The sequence below is a fragment of the Juglans microcarpa x Juglans regia genome, chromosome 6S, assembly GCF_004785595.1.
Source record: "Juglans microcarpa x Juglans regia isolate MS1-56 chromosome 6S, Jm3101_v1.0, whole genome shotgun sequence".
Taxonomy (NCBI): domain Eukaryota; kingdom Viridiplantae; phylum Streptophyta; class Magnoliopsida; order Fagales; family Juglandaceae; genus Juglans; species Juglans microcarpa x Juglans regia.
The window spans coordinates 14,465,342-14,487,452 of NC_054605.1; the positions used below are offsets into that span (position 1 = coordinate 14,465,342).

Sequence of the window (22,111 nt, forward strand, 5' to 3'; positions counted from 1 at the left end):
AAGAACATGCTAGTGGGTTTTTTTTGTTTTCCAACTTTAGAGAGAGAGAGAAGAGAGAGAGAGAGGGGGGGTGCATTATATATATATGCAAGATCTTAGGTAGTTGAAGGTGGGAAGAAAAATGAAAATGAGAATCATTACATGATGAGGGGAGGCATGAAATCTTATATATATAGTCTAGCATGCATTTGGCCGATACACTCGACGAGATCAAAGCACGCGCAGATATATACATGTAGCTAGCAAGCAAGCATGCATGCATAATCCACTTAAGTCTCGCTGATCGATCTAATGTCATGTCTCGCGTAAGCATGCAGAATGAGCAATGCCGACAAAAAACCATTATCTGTTTTGTGCATATGATCCATCGATCCTTAGTGATAATCTTATATTAACGTCTAATCATCGATCATTATTATCATGAGTTCTTGATGAGGGACCTAATTAATGATAGATCGGAAGTCATGAGGCCGCAATTAAGTTGTTGAAATCATGAGGCAACTAATATTAGGACCTAATAATGATAGCTCGGAAGGCCTGGCTATCATGAATTGAGATCGATCGATGAAGACTGATCAAGTCATGAGGCAATTAAAAAGATGATCAATATATAGTGTGAAAATGTTGAAAAAGATTGGGAAACAATCATCAGCATCTAGGGCCTAGCTAGGCTGCCGCACCATATATATATATATATACACACACATCCATAATCGTGACAAATTGAATGATTAATACAAGATTCTACAACATGATCACATGTATGTATGAGTGATACGTTAATAATGATATTTTATATGAGAGATATTTTTATAAAATATCCTATAAAAGTAACATTATTTTATAAAAATATCTTTATTTTATAATATTATTGTGTAATATATTACGTGTATATCATTACTAAAAAGTAAAAATACCAAGAGTACTACTCTAGCTTGATGATGTCCTTACGAAATAAAGCTACCCAACTGTACGAAGGATAGAGGATAAATTTCTTGATCTCGAAACGATCATATCATGATCATGATCTCCTACCTTCATGTCATGATCTCGAATATTATCTCATGTACTGCTGATTAAAAGTGGACCAAATGCATGCAAGCAATTTATGATGGAAATTAGGTGGCTAGATCCTTGCGCTCGTGATAGACCAAGAGCTAGTTGGGAAGACCAGTTACGAGGCAAATTATAAGGGTCGTTAATTAAAGTGGCCAGCATTAATTATTACAAGAAATATATTTCATTTAGAAATGAACTTCATAATTAAAATTTAAAAGTAAATTCATAAAATAACATTACCTATTGTGTTACGTTATATTATAATTTTTTTTTTTTTATAAAGTAAATTTTACGTATCACATCAAGTTACGTCAGTTTATGAATTTATTTTTATGAGATATTTTTGTAAATCTAATACTTCTCTTATTACAAAATTATGAAGCAACTAGGCTTATATATGTGTATGAATAAGATTAGACAAGAAAATGATGTTGAGAAACTAATTAACGATGACAAACAAAATAAAAGCAAACACAAGCAAACAATTGCATGATACAAAATTAACGTGGTTCGATAATGTGCCTACGTCTATAGAACTGTAGATGATTTTATTATGCTGAGAAATCACAAAATATATTTTGGAGCGAAATATTATTGTTCAAAACTCTCATTAAATACATATTTATAGTGTCACACAATGTAAATCTTATTTTTCACTTTTCTGCGTTAATCGCTCGAGCTGCGTGTTGAACGCACAACGAGCGAACTCTTTGTCTGAGCTTCACTTGAGCTGAGGGTCGAGCGCACGTTAAGCGAACTCTCTGTCTGAACTTTGCTCGAGTGAGTGTCGAGTAAACTTTCTGTTTGTCACTTTTTTTTTTTTCAAAAACAATGCCAAAAAATTTTCCCTAGACGTTGATCCCGGACCCCCAAGCTTAATTGAAAATCCATCAAAAAATCTTAACGCACCATTGTCGGGTCAAATAATCAATTCAAGCAGACACACTAACAAAACCAAATTCTACATACTCAACAAATGAAAGGACTAATTAGTAGGAAATATTTCATATATATTATTAATTATTTGATATATATATATATATATATAAACATATAAATAAAAATAATTGGTGTGGGATTTGAAGATAATCATGAAATCCAAGTAGTGGATGCATGGGACCCGATTACTTTGGGGCTCCACCAAATACCAGATGATATGTTGTGGAATGTGGGTTGTCATATGTAAGTGTAATCGATAGAAATAAATAAGAGATTAAAGAAACGACAAAAGAAGTTCAAGCTCCACTAAAAAGTGGGAGTGGGTGCCACGTGTCAGCTTCCCAACTCAGTTTGCAAACTCAGCTAACGACATCTGACAATGTCTACCACCACTCGTTTAAAATTTTATTAGGGTTTTGTGTGATTAATATTGGTTTTGGCCATTACTTGCCATGCGCGCGCACACGTTCACATGAACGTCTAACCACACTAAAACGACATATATGCAGCTATGGCTCATGACATGATTGATGAAGATAATGGTGGAAAAATAATTACAATAACATTGGCTGACAATGATGATAGAGATCTATATATATAGAAGATTTATATATAAAAGAAGAGTAATGTTAGATATAATTATGGATTGTATAAATATTGCATACTTATTTTAAAAAAGAGTAGAATCCGTCTATTATTAAAAAATTAATTTTTCATGTGAATCTCATATTTAGTAACTTTATTAAAAGGAGTGCGCGGCACTTGCGCATTTTATAACTGTAAATTATATAATTTTTCATTCAAAAATACTATTTTGATATTTCTACACCATATACTATTTACGTGATATTCACATAATTTAAATGATAAGATTTGATTTTTTTAAAAAAAATTATACTCAACTGTCCTACACCACACACATATTTTATTTTTTTTCCTTGTAGATATATGGTGTACGATTACTGAGTAAAAGAAATATTTAAAAATTTATCTTCCAAATCAAATTTTGTCATATGAATAGTATACGGTGAAGAGGCCAGCTTACAATATTGCTTTCTAGCTAGGAAAACACAAAAAAACTTATTTACAAGCCCTGTAATTTTTTACACACCCAATACACAGCACGCTGATGTGAAAGCTTTCCACATAAGATATCTTAAGAGCTTAATTATTAGTGTTTAACTTTTAAAAAAATGTAATAGGTCCTACATTAAGTGATGGGTTAACCCACCGCACTTGTATGTAGTAAAACTCTATAAATTTTTGTATTCGTTAAAACGGAAAGAAAGAAAATGTATGTTTAGAGGTTTTGATCTAATGCATACTTGTTGCAATGGATCAAATATTTATATCTCAAATTAAGATACATATATATATATATATTTATATATTAATTCTCAAAGTGGGATAATTTTTATTAAGCTTTGTAGCTAGCCCAAAACCTAGCTATTATTGAAACGCAAAATCAAAGCATGCATTATTATATGGTGAATAAAAAAAAATCATGAAATAGTACTCATTTTCACCTTTCTACTTCGTACCACATGCATGCACGTACGTGCCTTCAAAATGATTAGAAATTAGAACCCAAAAAAAAAAAAAAAATTATTACCACTTTTTTCACAAAATTATATCATATAGTTTTGTATACGAACCCTGACTCTAATGATGATCAAGAAGAATGATGCTTGTGTGTGCATATATCTCCGAACTGCATGCACAATGTTCACTATATAAGAGATATAGCCAATTGCAACGAATTTTTTTACCATGATCATAGTTTTATTATAAATAATGGATATTTGCAACGACTTTTTCATAATCATATTCATGTGATTAGAAAAATCACTTGCATGCCAATTATCTGATTCCAAATTATCAGAATCAAATTAGTCAACATGATTATGAAGGAGGAAAGAAAAAACAGAGAATATTTCATTTATCTAGCTATAGATGAGGATGATGAGGCATGAATATTGAATAAACTATAGCCATAAGTGCGTGCTTGGCTGATAAGATTAGTCAAGAGCAAGGCCGATACCTAAAGAAAAGGAGAGAGAATCCATGCAATATGGAGTGGAAAACCACTTAAAAATTGAGGAAGGTGGAAAGCCGAAAGTGAGGGGGAGAATTTAATCATTTACTGTTTTTCTTGATCATTACAATATTCTGTGCGGCGAAAAGAGAATATATATTGTCAAGATCATCAGGGTGATTGTATTATTGATTCTTTCAATTTTTTTTTAAAAAATTTTAATTACAGGCTACATATTTTGTTCAATATACAAGCTTTTTGTCTATCTCTAATATTTGATCTCGAATAAGAGAAAGATTACAGTTATAAATAAATTTTATAAATATAAATTCACAAACTGACGTACTAATTTCATAAAATTCATTACTTTACAATATGACATACCACATTAAATCATGTCAATTTATAAGTTTATTTTTTTAATATCTATTTGTAGCTAAAGTATCGTTAATACATGGCGAGAAGTTCGTGACCGAAAGCATATATGCATCATGACTAATTTACGCTAGCTAGGTCTAACTTGAAAATTACTTTAATTTTTTTATTTATTAATTTATAAAAAGAAAGGGCACCAGGGAAAGAAATTAATGAAGACCCTAATTTTTATGCATAGACTCTTTTTTTTTTTTTTTTCAAATATATATATATATATACAAGTTGGGTTGGAAAGGTATGCACTCAAATTATATGCGCACCCATGTTCAAGCAGCTAGGACTTCAAAAGAGAAAAGGCAGTCTACTCCTGGACCCATATATATACTCAAATATCAGTCCTTTTGTCAAAAGAAGAAAAATATTTTTATGGACAGAAATTGGAATCCAATTGATGGGTTCTCCCTTTAATCATTCCTGATCTATATCTCTTATTCACTGTGATTAATTAAAATGGTGTTGAAAAGAAAAATTAAAACAAAAATAAAATGAAAATAAAGGAAGATATCAGAGAGCTAGAGAATATTGGTAGGGGGTTACTTTCAATGAATATTACTTCCTCCCAATCTTACTTTTAAATAAATATTTTACTATTTTAATCACATGCAATGATATGATAAAAACAGTCATATCGAACATATTTGATACGAATATTGTTGAAAATTACAGTGGAACCCACAACATATGGCAAGTTAGAAGAATATCATCAGAATCATCAGTTGGCTTTATATAAAAAGGAAAATTAAGCACCATTGCTAGCTAACTTTCGCATTTTTTTTTTCATTGATATACGGCATAAGAAAAATGCTTATTTGTAGCCGAAAATGATCATTTCCAGCTAACAAAATAAGTCCATTCTCGTCGTAAATAACTCGTCATAGATGCTTGTTTTTCTTGCTAGCTAGCTTAACTAATTAACATCTTTACGCATCTAAACTCACCATTGCTAGCTTAATTTTCTCTTGCAAATCAAGAGTATTTCCTTCTTTTTTCCTGGTTTTCCTTATTCTTTTGAACTTATTCTCGGTAGAAGATCAGAGGAGGGAGTAAATTATCCTTGTATATAGATGCATGCATGCAACTCGACAACCACATGATCGCCCAACAGGGAAGAGGGTTCTGCATGCAGTAGGGAGGGAATAAAGTCTTGCAAGTCCATGTCAAAGTGACATTGATTTATTCATATTTGAAGATGAGAAACTAAAAAAACTAACATTTTGATGGATGGCTACACATTCAGAAAAAAAAAGGGGAAGAATATGGGTGATACTTTTGGCCGGTTTGATTTCTCCAACTTCTTATAACAGAAAGAACTTTCATTTCATTTCATGTCCTGTCTGATCTCTAAGTATATAGAATACGGATGCATAGTGTCATTGTCCACAGAAATGCTCAAATTAAAGTAAGTGAAAAATAACAAGAATCTTCCTCTTTTGAAAATTTTTAAATTTCTGTAATGATATCAGTGTGAGGTTTAAAATAAGAGAAAAAAAAATATGCTTCATTTGTGTTTTTAGAATGTGTGGTCCATAGACAGGTCCAGTATGTCAATTGCATTTTAGCCAACTTAAAAGCACACTAGCTAGAAGGGTGTGAAAATAAACAAATAAATAATTTTTAGTTGAAAAAATTATTTTGTACCCCCTTCTACATGGGTATTGGTACTTTGAACCACTGTGCGGATTTTCTGAGAGACGAAGTCATAGGCGAGTAGGTTCAGAGCCAGAACATGATTAGTCTTTTGATATCTTAGTTTGTAAACCTTTGGTTTTGGAGATTCTGCAAATTCACCTCTTTGGCAAATTACACAATCATATTATTCGGATTTGGCTCTAAAGTTGTTGAACAGATCAAGAGTTTAAAAACCACAGAGACAGGCATATAGATATTGAGTTCGGACTATTATCTTATGACATGAATATATATGGAATTCTTGAAAAGAGTCATGTGCAATGCACCTTCTCTATGCTTTTAGCCCAACTTTTCCTGAGCTTTCCGGTGTATAACAAGAAGGATATATTAAAAAGAACAGAAGTAAAATAAAGGGAAAAGTTTGAAGTTTTAGCAATACAGTAACATATTGAGTAGTGGTATGCATGTACAAAAAGACTAAAAAAGTTCAAACTTGTTCACTAGATAGACTTTCAGATGCACATAATAATGTGTACAGATTGTGTTCCAAGAAATTGTTTAAAAAAATGATGAGCATTCGTATATTTGGCACTCCAGTATTCCATTTGCTTTGTGATCTGTTTAGTGCACCCCTGCATTATGGCTTTAATCAGTAGCATCTCTCATTTTCAACTGTCATAATCCGACATTCGCTCTTGCATGAACATCTATGCACCCATGGTCACCCTAGGAAGATGACCCCATAGAGAGAGAGAGAGAGAGAGAGAGAGAGAGAGATGCCAATAAAGGGACACTCAGGAGGAGATTTCTATGAACAATGACTGAGACTTAAGTCTCAGAATAATTTCAACTTTCAAGAGAAAATGCGGGGACCCACCATGGAGCCTTGGCAAACAGGGGACTTCCTCGTTTATGCATATCTCTATATATTATGTGCTCTCCAGTTCACTTTCTGAACTCAAGTTAAAAGGAACTCCTTAACTTCTCTCTTCTCACCATTCGTCATTCCCACTGCCACTGCCACTGCCACTGCCACTGCCATCACCACAAAAACGCTGCAACACCAAAGTTTTTAGCCTTGCCTTGCTGCCTCAACTGAATGGAGCCGAAGTCAGAATATTGTGGCAGCAACACTGTGGACGATCTGCCTGAGATGTCTGGGCCCCAGAACACGGCTGTCCTTGCTTACCCTGTAGGAGCCAATTCTCAATCTGTTTATCAACTCTCCTTGTATCCTATAACTATAAAGGTCATTTATCTCTTTCCTTCTAGTCCTCTCTTTCTCCAAAGCAAGAACATATATCTTGTGCTTGCTTATAAAATGGAAGTATTAGTAGTAGTAGTAGTGGTAGTTGTTTTGTCAAGATTCATGATGAATTACCTTAGTTAGTATTTTCGGCATAATGATCGACATCCATTCAATATAATGAAGTAGAACCTTTGTGCTAAAGTTCTGATTTCTTCTATGTTTCTTAGCACAGTTTGAAGAGGTGGTGTACAAAGTAAAACTGGAGCAGAAAGGATTATGGTATGGGACATGGACCAGCAGAGAAAAAACCATATTGAATGGCTTAACAGGTTTGGTTTCCCCAGGAGAGATCCTAGCGATGTTAGGGCCATCCGGAAGTGGCAAAACTACCCTTCTTACTGCTCTTGGAGGCCGTCTAAATGGCAAGCTGTCCGGAAAGATCACATACAATGGTCAGCCTTTTTCTGGTACCATTAAAAGAAGAACTGGGTTTGTTTCTCAAGACGATGTTTTATACCCACACCTGACTGTTGCCGAAACTCTTCTTTTCACCGCACTCTTAAGGCTACCCAGCAGCTTGGCTCGGGATGAGAAAGAACAGCATGTGGAGCGAGTGATCACTGAGCTGGGATTGACTAAGTGCCGCAACAGCATGATTGGGGGGCCACTCTTTAGAGGGATATCAGGGGGAGAAAAGAAGAGGGTGAGTATTGGTCAGGAAATGCTAATCAATCCAAGCTTACTTCTGCTAGATGAGCCAACATCAGGTTTGGACTCGACCACGGCTCAAAGGATCCTGACCACAATCAAACGGCTCGCCGGGGGCGGCAGAACCGTGGTCACCACCATTCACCAGCCCTCCAGCAGGATTTACCACATGTTCGACAAGGTGATCTTGCTCTCCGAGGGATGCCCCATCTATTATGGCTCTGCTTCTGCAGCATTAGAATACTTTTCCTCAATTGGGTTTTCCACATCCATGACTGTCAATCCAGCTGATCTCTTGCTTGATCTTGCTAATGGTAATTCCATCTTCTTTTCAAAGAATCTAGCTTTTGTTAAAGGGGCTCTCTTTCCTTCCATTAAAAAAAAAAATGCTTGTGAGATCTATGCGGGGAACAGGGGTAGCTGCTTTTTGTTCCATGTCCAGAATTTTTTTCTTCTCTTTAGCATCTTTCCACGGAGATGGAGATATAACGTGGACTGCTGATAGTGGAGCTAAAAGTTTGACTGTTTAACGAATATAACACAATTAGCTTGTAGTTTAGGATATATCACGGCTGCAGCTTCTTCTGTCTTGTCTTTGAAATAATCAGAACAGGAAAATTAATGTATGCATGACAATTGCGGGAAATTTTAAAAATTGCAGGAATTGCTCCTGATTCCAAGCAACCAACTGAGCAAGTCGACAACATGGAACAAGAACAGAAGTTGGTTAAGGAAGCTCTGATTTCAGCCTACGACAAGAACATTTCTACGAGGTTGAAAGCTGAGCTTTGCAGTTCCGATGTCAACAACTTCAATCGTACAAAAGATGGTTGTAAAAGTAAATCTTCTCTCTTCCTCTTATTGCTGCAGTTATTAATTTATCGTAAACTCAACCTCATGCAGGAGCAAAATAGCTCCCTCCCCAGTTGCGTCCAAATGTTCATTCTTTTCTTTTCTTCTGGTACTTTTAGTTTCAGACTGCTGATGTGAAGTATTGACTACTGAGTAATGCGCAGGACGTGAGATAAAATCATCAGAGCAATGGTGTACAAGCTGGTGGCATCAGTTCAGGGTGCTGCTTCAGAGGGGGCTCAGAGAGCGGAGGTTTGAAGCCTTCAACAGGCTAAGGATTTTCCAAGTTTTAAGTGTCGCAGTACTTGGTGGACTCCTATGGTTGCACACACCGACATCTCATATTGAAGACCGAGTAAGACATATGTGTTATATCAATATCAGTTTTCGGTCACGCTTGTTGATGCGATATCTTTTAAGTGGTTTTACACATCCACCCACTACTTGAATGAATGACCAAGTAGATAAGTTATTATGATATTGAAATAATTTGTATCGTTAATTATCTTCTAATAGGTGCTAAACAAAGGTTTTGCATTCTTTGTGCAGATAGCCTTGCTCTTCTTCTTCTCTGTGTTCTGGGGTTTCTACCCTCTCTACAATGCAGTTTTCACATTTCCGCAAGAAAGAAGAATGTTGATTAAGGAAAGATCATCTGGAATGTACCGACTTTCTTCCTACTTCCTAGCCAGAACAGTTGGAGACCTGCCACTGGAGCTTGCACTCCCAACTGCCTTTGTGTTCATTATCTATTGGATGGGTGGGCTTAAACCCAATGCTGTGACTTTCATCCTTTCCCTGCTTATTGTTCTCTACAGTGTCCTTGTTTCCCAAAGTCTTGGCTTAGCCATTGGTGCAATTCTCATGGACGTAAAACAGGCCACTACTTTAGCTTCTGTTACAACCCTTGTTTTCCTCATAGCAGGAGGATACTATATTCAACAGATTCCTCCATTCATTGTCTGGCTAAAGTACTTAAGCTATAGCTACTACTGTTACAAGTTGCTTCTTGGAGTTCAATACAAAGAGGACGATTATTATGAGTGCTCAAAAGGAGTGCTGTGTCGAGTTGGAGATTTCCCTGCTGTCAAATCAATGGATCTGAACCATTTATGGGTAGACGTGGCCATCATGGGCTTGATGTTGGTGGGTTATCGACTTGTTGCTTATCTAGCACTGCATAGAGTGCAGCTCAGGTAAATTTCAGCAGAGGTTCTATTCCACCCAACAAGAGAGTTCCAAGAGTTTTCTTCTTCTTCTTCTTCTTCATCAACTGAAGAATAATTTGTTAGATGGATGATCATGTTGTGACATTTTGGATTCGGGTGTATTAGCCATCTTTTATGATAATTTAGACGGATACTAACTTAGAAGCTTTAGTTTAAGAATAAAATATTCCCAAATAAAATGAGTATGCTATATATGAAAGGGGGCGGCAATATATACTGGATGACCTATTCTATGTTTGTATCTGTCTCTCATTTGAGGCTTTCAAATTGGGGCAAGAATTTGAAGAGATGTTTTCTTATGAAAAAGAAAGGAAATGAACAATGTAGCATATGCATTCAAATGTTCAGGAAAGGTTGAAGGATGACATCCGGACATTGGAGCTCAGTACTCTGTTGTGGAAGTCAATTCTAAATATTTGTGAGGCTTTCTTCAATAGATTCCTGCCAGTGCATCAGCGGAGAGAGAGAGAGAGAGAGAGAGAGAGAGAGAGAGAGAAGGAATGAATAATTTAGGTAACAGCTTATGGTGACAGATGAGAAAGGATTGAAACAGGCCAAAATGAAAGCTCTATTTGTCACTTTCTGTTATGTTGTTTTGTTATTCTCTATCCTTTTAATGGTGTGAAAGATTTAGTTGTAGAACTGTTCATCCGGGTTCCGGGCCCGAGAACAGGGTATATCCTTGAAAATATGGAGCTTAATCAAGTTTTGATCTAATCCCGTTTCCTTAGACCTTGGAAGAATAGACTGTCAAAAATCATTTAATTCTCTCCATCATAGTTCAAACTTCCAACAATCATCCGTCCGCGTGCAGTCACAGGAATTCTAAAAGCGAAGCAGAGCAATGTGAGAGGATGACCCGTATGTGGGACACACAAAAGGTCACTGAAAGTTGTGTGGAGGCCCCGCCCATGCAAAGAAGAAGTGAGAACCAAAATATCCTCGTCATTTCCTACTTGAGCACAAAGCACAATCCACGCCAAGATGTTTCACCTGGAATGATGGAAAAGGACAAGAATATGGACTTTCATTTATACAATTTGTGGCTTATATTCAAGTATTAAAAAGTAGGCCATGCCTTGAAATGATTAAACCAGGAGAAATGAAGCATGTGAAGTCCTCTTATTCAAACATTAACAAAGAGCTTTTTGTTGAGTATTGTGGAGCCTGGCTCAGTCTGCTCAAGCATAGTATTACAGAGAGTTCGCTTGTGAGTCGCTCGACAGATGGCTCGAGCGGATCTGATATAGAGAGTTCGCTCGTTACTTGCTTGACAGGTCGCTCGAGCGGAGTTTAGACAAAGAGTTTGCTCGTGAGCCACTTGACAGATGGCTCAAGCAAACGGCCAGCAGAATGTTCGCTCGACACACGCTCGACACGCCGCTTGAGTGAATTTTGCAGATTTTGAGAAATTAAGATTTTCCGCCGTGTAAACCTATATATATGTATTTTTTATACTGTGGTTGTACATTGAACACAGTAATCGCCTCAAACAATGTACCTTGTGATTCCTCATGTTAATTAAATCATCTGCAGCTCTATGGACGTAAAAATTGTGTCGTGTGATTGATTGCTTATTTTCTAGTTTACTTTCATTATTTTCATCGCTTTTTAACAAAAATTGGTATCAAAAGTCAAGGTTCGAGTTTGAGGAAAAACGATGGTTGGTGAAGAAGTGAAGGTATCTGGGATTGAGAAGTTCGATGGCACAGATTTTGGATAGTGGAGAAAGTAGATAGAGGACTACCTCTATGGGAAGAGACTTCATCTTCCATTGTTGAGGAAAAAGCCAGACAACATAGAAGATGCTGATTGGAACCTGTTAGATCAACAGGTTCTAGGAGTTATTCGGCTAACACTGTCGAGATCCATTGCACACAACGTCATCAAGGAGAAGACTATTGCAGATTTCATGGCGGCTTTGTCAGGTATGTATTAAAAGCCGTCTGCGAATAACAAGGTACACTTAATGAAGAAGTTATTTAATTTGAAGATGGCAGAAAGTATGTCTATTGCACAGCATTTGAATGAGTTCAATACTATCACAAATCAATTGTCTTCTGTTGAAATTGAGTTTGATTATGAGATACGTGCTTTGATATTGTTGGTTTCACTGCCAAATAGTTGGGAAGACATGAGAATGGTTGTCAGTAATTATGTTGGAAAAACAAAATTGAAATATGATGACAATCGTGATTTGATTTTGGTTGAGGAGGTGCGCAGAAGGGATTCAGGCAAGACCTCGAGTTCGAGTTCAAAACTAAATATTGATTCTCGGGGGAGATCACAAGATAAAAACTCAAACAGAGGCAGATTAAAATCAAAGAACGGGGGCAACAAGTCAAAGCCTGGGCAGCAGGTAACTTGCTAGAACTGTGGCAAGACTAGTCACATAAAGAATAATTACAAAAATTCGAAGAAAACGGAGAATGATAGTGCTAACGTAGTAGCCAAAGAAGTACAAGATGCACAACTACTTGTAGTTCACAGTCTAGTTGATGACTGGATATTGGATTCAGGTACTTCCTTTCACACATCTTCCCATCGAGAGATAATGCAGAACTATGTTGCTGGTGACTTTGGGAAGGTGTACTTAGCCAATGGAGAGACACTGAACGTGGTGGGAATGGAAGACGTTGACAATGCACTCTCTAACATGAACAAGTGGACCTTGCAAAAGGTCAGACACATTCCTGAGTTAAAGAAAAACCTCATCTTTATATGACAGCTTGATGATTGTGGTCATTCAGTGGTGTTCTCAGATAGCATCTGGAAGGTTACAAGAGGGGCAATGGTACTAGCTCGAGGTAAGAAAACCGACACTTTGTACATGACGACTAGTTTGAGTGACACTATTGCTACTACCGTTGCAGAAAGCACCGCAAAGTTGTAGCACTGTAGGCTTGGCCATATGAGTAAGAAGGATATGAAATAACTACTGTCTAAAAGCAAGCTATCATAACTGAAGTCAGTTAATCTCAGCATGTGTGAGAACTCTATACTATGGAAGTAAAAAAATGTCAGTTTCTTGAAAAGTGACAGAACACTGAAAACAAGAAAGCTAGAGCTTGTGCACACAGACGTGTCGGGACCTTCTCCAGTGTCGTCTCTTGGAGGTTCTTGGAACTATGTCATGTTCATTGATTACCACAATAGAAAGGTATGAGTTTATTTTTTAAAGCATAAATCTGATGTATTTGATGTGTTCAAAAAGTAAAAAGTCTTAAAAAAGATAGAGACAAACTTAAAACTAAAATGCTTGAGATCTGACAATGGTGGTGAATACATTAATGGAGGATTCAAGGAGTACTGTGCAGCTCACGGTATTAGAATGGAGAAGATCATTCCTAGGACACCACAGCAAAATGATGTTGCTGAACGTATGAAAAAAAATCATTAATGAGCATGCTAGAAGCATGAGACTGCATGCTAGACTATCACCTACATTCTGGACAGACTCAGTCAGCCCTACTGTCTACTTGATAAATCAAGAGCCATCAATTCTGTTAGATTGTGGACTGCCTGAGGAGGTTTGGAGCATAAAAGATGTCAAATTTTCTTATCTCAAAACTTTTAGTTGTCTTTCTCATGTTCATGTTGATTCTGATGCTCGTAGCAAACTGAAGGTAAAGTCAAAGAAATGTTATTTTATTGGCTATGGAGTGGAGGCATTTGACTATCGTTTCTGGGATGAGTAAGGTCGGAATATAATAAGAAGTAGGAATGTGGTATTGAATGAGAAAGTTATGTACAAGGACACGTCCAGTACAGTTGTTGATACATTTCTTCAGGAGTCTGAGTTTGTAAGCTTGGAGGACCTACCAGAGGTCACAGTGCAGTGCAGGGATGTTAGTGACAGAGAAAGTGGGCCCAGTGCACCCATTCCTATTATTCCACAGTTAGATCCAGAGCCATCCACACCTACAGTTGCAGTTCACAAGTCTGTCGGGACCATTCAACCCCTACAACATTTCTCACCCACTTTGAATTATATTTTGTTGATAGATGGTGAGGAATCACAGAGCTATGAGGAAACCTTGTAAGATGGAAATTCAAATAAGTGAGAAATAATTATGAAGGATAAGATAGATTCATTGTTAGGGAATCAAACATAAGAGTTGACAAAACATCCATTAGAGAAGAAGGCATTACACAACAACTGGGTATACCGGGTGAAACTTGAGCATTATGGCAGAAAAAGGTACAAGGTCAGACTTGTTGTAAAAGGCTTTCAGCAGAAAAAAAGGTATTGACTATTTTGAGATCTTTTCTCTCGTGGTGAAGATCACAACCATTAGGTTAGTACTGACAATGGTTGCTACTAAAGATTTGTATCTTGAGCAGTTAAGATGTGAAAACAACTTTCCTTCATGGAGACCTCGAAGAAGACATCTATATGCATCAACTTGAGTGGTTTGTAGTATAGGGAAAAGAGAGTCTAGTTTGTAAATTGAAAAAGAGCTTGTATGGCCTGAAACAAGCTCCTAAACAGTGGTACAATAAGTTTGACAGTTTCATGTGCAGTTCAAGGTACATCAAATGTCAGGCATACCATTGTTGCTATGTTAGACACTTTAACAATTCTTATATTATTTTACTATTGTATGTGAATGATATGTTCATTGCAGGGTCCAGCATTGATGAGATCAATAATCTCAAGAAGAAGATGTCAAAACACTTTGCAATGAAGGATTTGAGAGTTGTAAAACAAATCTTTGGCATAAGAATTGTCAGAGACAGAGTCAAGGGCACGTTGAGACTCTCATAGGCTGAGTATGTGAAAAAGGTACTTAGCAGGTTCAATATAGACAATGCCAAACCAGTTGGCACATCCTTGGGCAGTCACTTCAGACTTAGCAAGGATCAGTCACCCAAGTCAAAACAGGAACATGACTACATGAATAAGGTTACTTATGCCTCAGCTATTGGTTCACCTATGTATGGTTTGCACAAGACTAGATATTGTCCATATAGTGGAAGTTGTGAGCAGATATATGAGTAACTCAGGAAAACAACATTGGGAGGTTGTGAAGTGGATTTTGAGGTATCTAAAGACTAAAAAGCTCCTCAGAAACGTGTTTGTGCTTCTCTGGAGAGAGCTTAGAGGTGCAGGACTATGTTGATGCTGATTTGGCTAGAGACATTGATAGTAGAAAGAGTACCACATGTTTTGTATACACTTTGGGTGGTACTGCCATGTCTTGGGGTTTTAATTTGCAAAAAATAGTTTTTTTGTCTGCTATAGAAGTTGAGTATGTTGCTATGTCAAAAGCTTTAAAGGAGATGTTTTAGTTACAATGCTTCTTAAAAGAGTTGGGTAAGAAGAATCAGAATGGCACTCTCTACAACGATATTCAGAGTGTCATATTCCTTATTCGGCATTTCATTCTAGGACTAAGCACATTCAGATCAAGTACATTTCATTCGATCATTATTTGATAATGGTTGGTTGATGATTGAGAAAATTTGTAGAAGCAAGAACCCTGCTGATATATTGACAAAGGGTATTACACTTGAGAAATTGAAGTTGTGTGCAACTTCAGTCGGTCTTCTAGCATGAAGACAGGGGCAATGAGTTGCAGATGTGGATGATATCATGTTCTTTGAGGCAGAGGGTGATGTTGTGGCTATACGAGTCTCCAAGTGTGAGAATTGTTGAGTATTGTGGAGCCTGGCTCAGTCCGCTTGAGTGGAGCATTTAGGCTGCTCGAGCAGAAATGTTATCGAGTGTTTGCTTGTGAGCCGCTTGACAGATGGCTCGAGCAGATGCGGTACAAAGAGTTTTTTCGTTACTCGCTCGACAGGTCGCTCGAGCAGAGTTCAGACAGAGAGTTAGCTCGTGAGCCGCTCAAGCGAATATTGCAAATTTTGAAAGATTAGGGTTTTCCGCCGTGTAAACCTATATATATATATTTTTTGATATTGTAGCCGTACATTGAGCACAATAATTGCCACAAACACTGTACATTGTAATTCCTCGTATTAATAAAATTCTTTATAGCTTTGTGGACATAACCAAGTTGTTAAATCACGTAAAATTTGTGTTGTGTGATTGATTGCTTATTTTCTAGTTTACTTTTATTATTGTCATCGATTTTTCATAACACTTTTGACCATAATGGAGACACACAGAGCTAGAGCTTCTCAATTTATCTAGGAGAGTCTTCATTAATAAAATAAAACAAAGTATACAAGAGTGATTAGTGCACCAAGTTAGCTCACAATTGTCATGTACAGTGCTATATGCTATAGTTATTTTCATGCTCCAATCCTTCTAATCCTTTTGTGTTTTCCCTCTAAAAAACATGACATCAAGTGCATAATCCTTATGACATACTATATTTTCTATTCTGAGAATATAAATAACCATATCAATTTATATTCCAATGGTAATAAATTTCATAATTCAAAATTGAGCGGTTCAACTTTAAAAAAAATAGACTCATCATGTTGGTCCTACAACATTTAATGTGTCCGCGTAAAACTCTCGCGCAGTTTAGTATAGGGATAACAAACAATGACAAATGGACAATGGGAAAGGGAAAGCAAGAAACAATACCTCAAAGAAGTATGAAGCAATTATAGCATTTCCTACTTGGATTTGAAGAGTTTTGCTATGTACAAGCAAGTTTGTGTACTAATCTGCGTACTAATGTTGTTGCCTTTATATTCTAAATTCAAATTAGCATTGTTTTCAATAAAATCTACTTTCTGACCAATCATATTGAATATGTGCGCGTATTAGTGCGCAGAATCGCTTACAATTAGATTTTTCCAAATTTGAATAGTTGAATCTTATAATCCAATCGCGTCTTAGGATATGCAAGCTTCAGACAGTCCCTGTAAAAAGAATGAAGTCCATCACAAACATTAGGTTTTTTCTTAGGTCTCATGTATACTCTGCTCTTTTTTAAAGGGACTACGAGATACTTGTACATTCTAAGACTATATAAATTATCTTCCTTCTCATTTCTCCAACAGTAATGTTTCTTATTTTATATGTTTATATACTCCCACAAGTGTTTTATTTCATGAGATCACATAAACAATTGAACATTTCATATTTATTTGATAACAATTGCAACCGATAAAAATACAAAGCATTTCATCCGAAAAGAATATATTGTATCAATTAGACCACAATGAGTTATTGTTCTTTATAAGTAGTTAACTCCCTATTAATAACAATAATGAATCACAAACTCATGTAAAAAGGATCCATAGCAAATTGGATTGTAATCTTTTAAATTTCCTAGAGTAATTTATCAAATGAATTTCTTTAAATGACATGCATTCTCTTTAAATTTAATGATATGGATTTATCACATCAACATTTTATCACTTAAAAACACAAGTATTTATGATTTTAGTATTTTTCTTATTTAGTATGTCAAATATTTATTTTAGAGTGATTAAATGCAATGTACCAAGATGCCTACCACGACATTTGAAAAATAATTATTGGGATTTAGAGAAATTGAGAGTATGAATTTCCCTAAGGCCCCATTTGGATAATTAGATGATCTCATCTTAACATCCCAACACCATTCAAACACAGATATTTTTCAATTTTAGATCTTAACTTTTTCAACTAATCATTATAACTTTCTCATAATTTTCAAACAAAACACAAAAAATAATTTAACTTTTTCAAAAATAATATTAAAAATTATATTCTAACAATATTTTAACTTTATAATATTTTTATTCAAATTTTTTCTATCATTTTCCAAAATATCATAAAACATTTTAACTCAAATAATTTTACTACTATTCATAAACTATTTTACTATTATTCACATATTTCTCATCTCAACATCCAAACGAGGCTAACACTATTCTTAATAATGAAAAATTATAGGTAAATCTATCTATTATACACTTAACACACCAACATTAAAAAGTGAAAAATTCTATTCTTTATCTTTATTCTTTACACCACACACTACACATAATTTTTTTTTCCTTAGCAAGTATGTGGTATACTGATGATAAGTAAAAGAACTCAATTAGTTTAGTATGAATAAAACTAAAAACTAAAAATAAAAATAAAAATATAGTATGTGATGTGTGTAATGATAAATAACAAAATTTTAAGTTTTACTATTCAGATTGATATGGCATTGCCATGTTGAATTGATCGATGGTTAGCATCGACCAATCAACGGTGATATAACATGCATCACATATTTGAAAAAGAGTAAAGCTATAGAGTAGCCCACTGTAACACATCAGCCGTAGCACACCTGAGTTAGCTTTTTGGTTTTTTTTTTCCTCCATTTTTTTTTCTTCTACACAACACATCAGTCCACTGTAGCACATCAACTTTTCCTCTACACAGCACATCAGTCTAGTGTAGCACATCAGCTTGTCCACACGTCAAGTGTGTTGCGGCTGCAACCAACAGTAGGCTGATGTAAAGATTTATTCTTTGAAAAATATGTTTAACCTGTTGTACCGTCTTTAACTATCAACGCACCTTTTTAGAGAGTTAGACAATAAATAAAATTAAATTAAATTTAAAAAAAAAAAGACAATGGTGAAAAATGTATTGTGTGTACTTAGTATATTTTATTTTATTTAAATATTTTTTAAAAATATAAAAAAAATTAATAATTACTATTTTAATTATTAAATAAAAAAATTTAAAATATCCGAACAATTATGTTGATCATCTTCCTAAAAGAAATATATTAAATGTGAGCCCAAAATTCAAATCGTAGGCAATTGGGAATCCAACTTTAATCGAGCCCTTGAGAGTTGAGACAGGCCCACTAGATGGGTCCTTTGACTCTTTTTAATACAACTAGAAGCTCCGCTGTCCTCCTGTCTCCCTCTCTGCGTCTCTCTCTCTTTAGGGTTTTAGAAAAGCGGTGCAGTGACTGTGAGGCTTCGATGGCATCATTCGCAGCATCGCGTTTGAGAACAGTTTTTGGGGGAACAAAGGCGCTTATGGCGCCTGCGAAGACGGCTTCGACCTCAACTGTAAAACCGAAGAAGTCGCCCACAGCGACGACGACGACGACGACGACCGGTCCCGCGAACATGGGCCTACAGAAGATGGTTCCGATCTCTCCTCTACTTGGAAAATTCCTCGGCGGTGCCACCGAGTCCTCCCGCCCCTCGCCATCAAGAAGGTCTGGGAATACGTTAAGCTCCACAACCTCCAGGTTCTCTCTCTCTCTCTCTCTCTCTCTCTCTCTCTCTCTCTCTCTCCGCCTTGTGGTTTGGATTTAAATGAGTAAGTAGAAACTTTTGATGATCAGCAATTTGAATGCTTTCGATGATATCTATGTGCGCATTATTTTGAGGCTGTTGAGTATCAAATTTAAGTATGTATCGATTAACCGCTGTTTTTTCCCCTTTAGTACAGTGCTGTGGTTTTAGTTTAACCTGGTTATTTTGAATTTATGTTACCATTATCTCATTCTGTACAGATATTGCTTTGCATTGAACCTAGGCAATAACTTTGTATTTTAGTCTCTAATGATAAGTCCTTGTGCTGGGCATTCTCACCCATCAATGCGACTTAAACAATTACATTTTCTCACCATGTTGTTGTGGAGTCATTACCGTGATATATTTTTGAAGTACAAAAATGAGGTTGGTTGTTTAAAATTCTGGATTTTCTCATTCTCGCACAGATATTTAGAAAAAATAGTGACTTGTTTGGATCTTATGCAACTAACTCAATGGACCAAATAAGTTGTAATGAGAATGAAATGTATTAACATGAGCAAATGCCCCCCATTAATGATTTTCCTCCTACTCTTCAAATGGCACCTTCTTCCCCGTTAAGAACATAATGGTGAAAGAAAGAAAGAAATTGCTTTATGAATCCATGACTTGGCAAGGTGCAGCTTAATGATCAAAGAACGGGCTTGGGATGAGCTATAAAGTCAATAAACCTTGGTTTGATTTTGTACTGGGAGTTCCCTAGATTATCCTAGATGTGGTCCTGGCCAGCAGGGTCATGTTCATGTTTTACTCTACAGGGGTGGGTCCAAATGGTCCTTACCTTGTTAAGGTTCCATGCCATCGAAAACAATATAGAAACTGTCTTATGAATCAAGGAATCATAGTTATAATATTATAATCCCTAGGGGTTAGCTCAAGTGGTAAAGGCCTTGGGCTTGGGAGTATGCTCCTCCTAGGTCTAAAGTTCAAATCCCCGTGAGTGCAAACAATCTCTAGGGGCCATTGGACTGGGAAATTTTTCTCTTGAATTATCCGAGGGTCTGTGCACCCCCAGGATTAGCCGGGATGCTGTTCTTGGACACTTGGTGCCAATAAAAAAAAAAAATAGTTATAATATAAAGTTTGAGATAATGTACATAAATAGTAGAACATAATTTGATAAGATAAATATGCCCAGCCAACACAGTGAACTTGATGGCCTCACCTCATACATGCTATCAGTGGGTAGGAAAACATTGGGATGATTCACAACCTTCCTCAGGGTGCAAAAAAATATGCCTTCATTTCTCTGCACATGTAATTTTATTTTATTTTTTGTGAGAGCAGAGGGAGGCAACATAGTGATGAACCATTTTCTAATAGTTCCTGTTGTGATCAGAGGAGTCTTTGAAGTGTTGCATGCCTTTTTTTTTTACAAGTAAAAAGAAAGTTTTATTAAATCAAGAACTAGGCATAGCCCAAGTACATACAATTGAGAACACGAACTGTTGCATACCCACCACCTATTTCTATTCTCTTCTTGTTACTAATTCTTGCTGTCTGTTTAATTTCTGGTGCATGACAAGCTTTGACATTTTGCAGAATCCTGCCAATAAGAGGGAAATTTTCTGTGATGAGAAGCTAAAGTCCATTTTTCCCGGGAAAGATGCAGTCGGGTTTCAAGAAGTCACCAAGTTGCTGTCCATCCATTTTGTGAAGTCTGGTTGATGTTTGGGCTTTTGTGAACCTTTGTTGCCTGTGATGCTCTCTGTATTTTCGGTAGCGTAGCTGAAAGATCCTTTTTAACTTTTTCCCTTTCTATTTTGCTAACCTTTTGTGTTTTTATGTTTGAACCCGTAATCCTAGATTTAGGGCATAATTTAGTGAATCCAGTTTGACTTATCTCTGGGGAAATGATGTCGAAAATGTGTGATAGGTCTTATGTGAGATGAAATCTGGGGCTCACAATGGTGGTGGGTTAAGGCACTCATTTTGGTTGGGTTAGCCATAAAAGTTCTATGAATTATCGGAATTATATGTGTGCTTCTCTAGTCTTTTTCGATTGATATTGTTCTATGCTGGATTGGCTTGTCACACCATGTTAAATCATAATCGATAGGACGCAGATGCCAGATGCCAAACCTTGGACGTTCCGTTTGTGTCTTGTTTTATTTGGTCTGATATTTTACAATTTATCTTGCTCCAGAATCTCAAAATCTTTCCTGAGATCTGCTGTTGACAACATAGAAGAGATGCAATGCATCTAAGGGATTATATTGCAGTCCTCCAACGCACATCCTCATTTTCTCATTCATCACATGTGCTGTTTGGAGAACCGGTATTGGCTTCATCAATTTTGGCATTTTCTCTCCCAATAAAAGTCCTTTCTTTTTAGGGCTCACTATTCAATGAGATGAGATGGTTTTAGATAAGTTGAATAAAATATTATTAGAAAATTATTTTTTAATATTATTATTATTTTGTAATTTGAAAAAATTAAATTATTTATTATATTTTATATGAAAATTTAAAAAAATTGTAATGATGAGATGAGATGGGATCGTTTTTCTATTCAAACAAGTTTTTAATATTGATGCTATTTATTTATCATGTCTACACACTATATTTATTTTTATTATTTTTTATTATTTTTAATTTTATTATTTTTAAATTAATTGAATTTTTCTACTTATTATTATGATATTATTGATACATAACATATTTATTGAGAAAAAAAAATGTGATACGTAAAAATGATGAATAAAATCTTTCTTTTATTATTATTATGGTCGAGTTTCT

General features: G+C 35.8%; 2 protein-coding genes across 2 annotated transcripts; both read left to right on the forward strand.

Annotated features, from left to right (window-relative positions):
* Nucleotides 1-7,027: 7,027 nt before the first annotated feature.
* LOC121237000 (ABC transporter G family member 14) lies at nt 7,028-10,334 on the forward strand. The gene is made up of 5 exons (XM_041133552.1): nt 7,028-7,346; nt 7,579-8,368; nt 8,716-8,892; nt 9,071-9,261; nt 9,456-10,334. The coding sequence occupies exons 1-5, from the start codon at nt 7,197-7,199 to the stop codon at nt 10,104-10,106; spliced, it is 1,959 nt and encodes a 652-aa protein (XP_040989486.1). The 5' UTR covers nt 7,028-7,196; the 3' UTR covers nt 10,107-10,334.
* An 8,689-nt stretch (nt 10,335-19,023) lies between these two features.
* LOC121237001 (zinc finger CCCH domain-containing protein 19-like) lies at nt 19,024-21,378 on the forward strand (the record flags this gene model as incomplete). Its single annotated transcript, XM_041133553.1, has 2 exons — nt 19,024-19,305; nt 20,915-21,378. Coding segments are annotated over 2 exons (408 nt in total), but the record flags the coding sequence as incomplete, so codon positions are not given.
* Between the last annotated feature and the right edge of the window lie 733 nt (nt 21,379-22,111).